General features: G+C 53.5%; 1 protein-coding gene across 1 annotated transcript; it reads left to right on the top strand.

Moving 5' to 3' along the window:
• Nucleotides 1–1,977: 1,977 nt before the first annotated feature.
• LOC109755332 (desiccation-related protein PCC13-62) lies at nucleotides 1,978–3,463 on the top strand. The gene is made up of 3 exons (XM_020314246.4): nucleotides 1,978–2,449; nucleotides 2,566–2,791; nucleotides 2,947–3,463. Exons 1-3 carry the CDS (start codon nucleotides 2,094–2,096, stop codon nucleotides 3,316–3,318), a joined length of 954 nt encoding a protein of 317 aa, XP_020169835.1. The 5' UTR covers nucleotides 1,978–2,093; the 3' UTR covers nucleotides 3,319–3,463.
• The last annotated feature ends 1,384 nt before the right edge of the window (nucleotides 3,464–4,847 follow it).

The raw sequence follows: 4,847 nt of genomic DNA, 5'->3' as shown, positions 1-4,847 counted from the left end.
TACAGCCTCGCCGCTTCCCCGTCAGCGCATCTCGGACGCCGGTGTTGGCCTCTTCCGGCTCTGGGTAGCTCCGACAAGCGGCCAGCGCAATCGGCGCCTCCCCTGCGCCGGCCCATCTCCCCGCCAACTGCTGCTTCCCCATGCCGTCCCCTTGCCCCGCCGGCTGCTGCTCCCCCTCGTGGGCCGCGGTGGGTGCTTGAGCCCGCCCTGTCGGCTCGAACACGCACGCCGGAGTCGGAGGCAGCGGGCAAGGGAGAGGGAGGCCGTGGAGAGCTCTGTCCGCCGCCGGCGGAGCCCGACGAGGACTAGCGGCTCCTCGCGTGGGTCTACCGCCGATCGCTTACGACGGCGGAGACGGACGCTCGACGGCTCTGCCGGAAGAACGCCAAGGCTCTTCGGCTTGCCATTGAGCAGTCCGAGCGGGAGGCGTTGGAGAAGGCGAAGGAGGCGGCTCAGCTAGCCAAGCTCAGGCGACAGCAGGACCGGGCCGTCCAGCGCCTCAAGGGCCTCGTCATCGTCGACTCCTCCTCCTCCGACGACGACGGCGGCTCCTCCTCCGAAGAATCGGACGCTCCTCTACCAGCCGACGACGGGTACAGCTACACCGGCGACCAGAAGGGGAAAGGGTCGGTCTGGAAGTGGTGAAGTTTATTTTAATTTCAAGTTTTAGATGTAGTATATAGTTGTCCGTCGTTTGTGTGAACTTTGATGGATCTTTTGGAGAACTATTGTGCAATTTTTATGTCCGAAGCTGATCTACGTAGTTTGATCGACATTGCATACTATAGTATGGATATAGGGGTTCGGATGAAAGAAACAGATATGGACGACACGATTTGAGGCGTTCCCGGTTAGTGTCCGCAGGCGCATCCGGGCGCGTCCGCGGGCGTTTGAGGGGCCGAATTTGCAAAGCCCGGCTGTAGATGCTCTTACCATATGGAGTTGTGTCTGAACGGTAACCTCAAAGAGCCGCGTCTATATTTAAGGATTTTTCAAGTGCATGATGGAGGAGGACTTGCAGTCGGCAATGTCAAGTACTTGGTAGAGGAGTTTCCATCCTGACCCTTCCTTTTCCTTGCATGGCCGAAGGAAGGTTTGTCAGCTCGGCCACCAGACTTGGAACATCTAACAGTTGAATCATCGACACTTTTGTGCAATGTGACCCAAATGTAATCTCGTCACCCTTGTGACATTTTGGTGACACCGTCCAAAACATTGTTTTTGAAGTTTGATCTTTAAGGACATTTGAGAAAGAATTGACTCAATATGGCTTTGGATCACAAAAATGAAAGGCTAAGTCCGTTAAGACTGACATTAATTATCAATCCAATTAGGAGATTGGAGTGCGCTTTCAGTGGTGAATTCTTCAATTCAACTGACATGACCTATTAATCATTTACTTTTCCTATTCTTATGGTTTGAGAAACTAGTAAACCGAATAAGCCCTAAGGGACGAACACATGTTTCAAAAGTTATACACGTTGCCTTCTTTTTTTGCGGGGGAAAAGTTATACACGTTGCTAACTTAAAAAAGAGGTACATCATGCTAATATTTTCCTTGCAAGCACTGTCCTATAATGCCTTGCAAGCATATGTGAGTGACACCTGTTTCTTCGTTCTTTCTGAGCGCACATCGCATGTCCCATTTCGTGTATGGGGGAACTTGTCTAATTTGCGCCACCATTGTGTGTACCTCAGGAGCCCAGGGTAAGGCCCAAAACTACAAAACTCGCAAGACAACTGCACAGAAAACGTCACACAATGGAGTAATGGTCGACCCACTAAAATTTCCTCCAAGACAAAGCAAACAGCGACCGGCCGCTTAAACAACACCACACGTAGTTCCGCCGGAGGCCAGACCCTTGGCGCGCCACCCCCACTCCTCTTCCGTTCCCGTCCACGTCACGCTCCACGTTGCACCCCTTCCGCATGTGCCGCACCGCCTATATTACATTCGCCGATCGCGAGGACGAGAACACGCACAAGTTAAGTCCCCCAAACCTGCAGATCAGCGATCCTACCATCCTTGGCGTGCGCAGACTAGTCCCAACTCCCAACTCGTGATCATACTACGAGCTGCAAGTAGTATTGCCATGGCTGCGCCGGCCACCTTCGTCGTGGTGGTCGCCTTGGTGGCGGCTGCTCTCTGCGGCGGCGTCTGCCGGGCGCAGGACATGGACAACGAGTGGGCACGGTACCGCGGGTTCTTCGGCGGCGGCGGCACGCTGCTGCCACAATCGGACGTGGACCTGCTGGAGTTCCCGCTGAACCTCGAGTACCTGGAGGCGGAGTTCTTCTGCTGGTCGGCGCTGGGCTACGGCCTCGATGGCATCGACGTCAACCTCACCGGCGGCGGCCCGCCTCCTATCGGTGGCCAGACCGCCGCCCTCACCCCCTTCGTCCGAGACGTCGCCACACAGTTCTGCTACCAAGAAGTTGGCCACCTCAGGTACGTACGCAATTAACCTCACAATTCGGCCACTAGCTCGGACTCTCTCCCGACCAAGAAATATTAGTAGCAGAGAAGTAGCATGTCGTTTATGGACAGTGCGTGTGTATGTGCAGGGCGATCAAGCAGAACGTGAGGGGATTCCCGCGGCCGCAGCTGGACATCAGCGCGACCAACATCGGCAAGATCGTGGAGCAGGCGATGAACACGACGCTGGACCCGCCCTTCAACCCCTACGAGAACAGCCTCAACTTCCTCATCGCCTCCTACATCATCCCGTACGTCGGTCTTACCGGCTACGTTGGCGCCAACCCCAAGCTCCTCACTCCTCAGGCCAGAAGGGTACGTACCTAGGCTACACCACACGCGTGATCACCCTACCACCAGCCGTATCGATCAGACACACAAAATGCGTGCATGCGTACTGATCGATATTCCCATTAATTACATGTACGTGATAATTAACTTGTCGTACTTCTATGATTGATTGCACGCAGCTGGTGGCGGGACTGCTGGGCGTGGAATCGGCACAGGACGCGGTGATCCGGGCCCTGTTGTACGAGCGCGGACTGTCGCGGGTGGCGAGCTATGGTGTTGGTGTGGCGGAGGTGACCGCGCACATCTCCGACCTGCGGAACGAGCTGGGGAGGAGGGGAGTGAAGGACGAGGGGCTAGTGGTGGTGCCGGGTGAGGGGCCCGAGGGGCAGACCGTGGGGAACATCATCGCCGGCGACCGCTACTCGCTCGCTTACGATCGCACGCCCGAGGAGATCCTCGGCATCGTGTACGGCACCGGAAGCCCCGCCCAGGCCGGCGGGTTCTTTCCCCAGGGCGCTGACGGCCGCATAGCCAGGGGGCTCCTCATGTAGACGATCAATCGACGGACATATATACAACTGGAGTGTTGTTCTCGATCGCAAGTTGTAGACTATATGCATCATACATGTGTGTCTTGTCCTTATGGATGCTAATAATCAATAAAAGGACCTATGCAATAGGCAAAATGTTTTCCCATCAGCGTCGGTATCTGGCAAGTTCGAGAACCAACCATGGAACCCTAAGCTTCATGTGACAGCGGACGAATTTGGTCTTACCACTGAGAATCATTGACTTTGCGGCCTACCTTATGAAGATATTCAGCTGAGGTTTTATAGAGTTGGACGGCTTCGCTCGCTCTCCCCCACCGTCGTCCTCTCCTCCAGCCTTCCTCCCCTCCGGCTCCCCCCTGCCGCGGCATTGTTCGCCGGGCCCTGCCCGTGCGGCGATGGCAGCGACATGCCCTTCTTTCCCCGCTCAAGCGTGGGGGCGCGGGCCCCCTGCTGGCGGCGGTGGTACTCGGCTGGTGATGGTGCGGCTTGGTGGGGGGTGTTAGAAGGAAGAGAGAGGATTGGTGGAATTGTTGATGTATTGCTTGAGCCTCATGGGCATATATATAGGAGTACAAGGTCGTCTTGAAGTACAAGGCAAGGTGGAATAAATCCTACGCTATCCTATGTTTCCATAATAACAATGATACTCAACAGCAGGGTTCCGCGGGTCGCGGGCTGTGGGGACCCGACTCATAAGTCGAGATCACCGAATGCACGTGTACAGTGATCCCAGAGATCAATGCTCACTGAACACACAGAAGCTGAATAACAAGAGTCTTACATCCATACATACCGTCTTACAAAAATTACGACCATTATAGGCAAGTCTTACATAGATAGAGCCTCAAGGGCTGAACGTCAAATAAACTCAAGCAGCGGAAATCTTCGTTGATAAGTAGGACCCATGCCATCTGCCTTAACCCTACAGGCATTCTGATTGGGAAAGCGTCCTAGTTTGCATGTTCGTCTTCAAAGAACTCTTCTTCGAACTCCTGTTCCTCCATGTCTGGCCAATTAAATAACTAGTGGCAAGCCAATAAGTACTTTGAATATACTCGTAAGCAACCCATGTTTTTGGATCAAGGTAACAATGCATGATGTAACAACAAGTAGGCAACCCAGCATCAAACTAGATGAAATGTCATATCATCTGGTAAGATATGCATCAATGAATTCTGGTAACCATAAGAACAGGTTACAGATATCAACATAAAGAGAGTTTGGATCAACTCTAGCTTAATCAACACGTCAAGTCATTAGCCTTGACTCAAATAGTTCTCCTCCACACACACATGTGTACCAAGTTTGTAAAATTTCTGGACATAGTTTAAGTAGCACCACCCAACTGTCCATGACCGTGGACCCGACTATTCTAATAGTTTGACACTCTGCAGAGGTTGCGCACTTTACCCACAAGATCCGAGAAGCTTTTGTGTCATCCACAATCCCGCGGTACCTCAAGTACTCGGGAGAAGCACCCGATCACTATCTTTCCCTATGCGACACTAACATAGGGTCCACTCGTTGGT

This window comes from Aegilops tauschii, chromosome 2 (genome assembly GCF_002575655.3).
Source record: "Aegilops tauschii subsp. strangulata cultivar AL8/78 chromosome 2, Aet v6.0, whole genome shotgun sequence".
Lineage (NCBI taxonomy): Eukaryota > Viridiplantae > Streptophyta > Magnoliopsida > Poales > Poaceae > Aegilops > Aegilops tauschii.
This window is presented reverse-complemented; position numbering and strand designations above follow the sequence as displayed.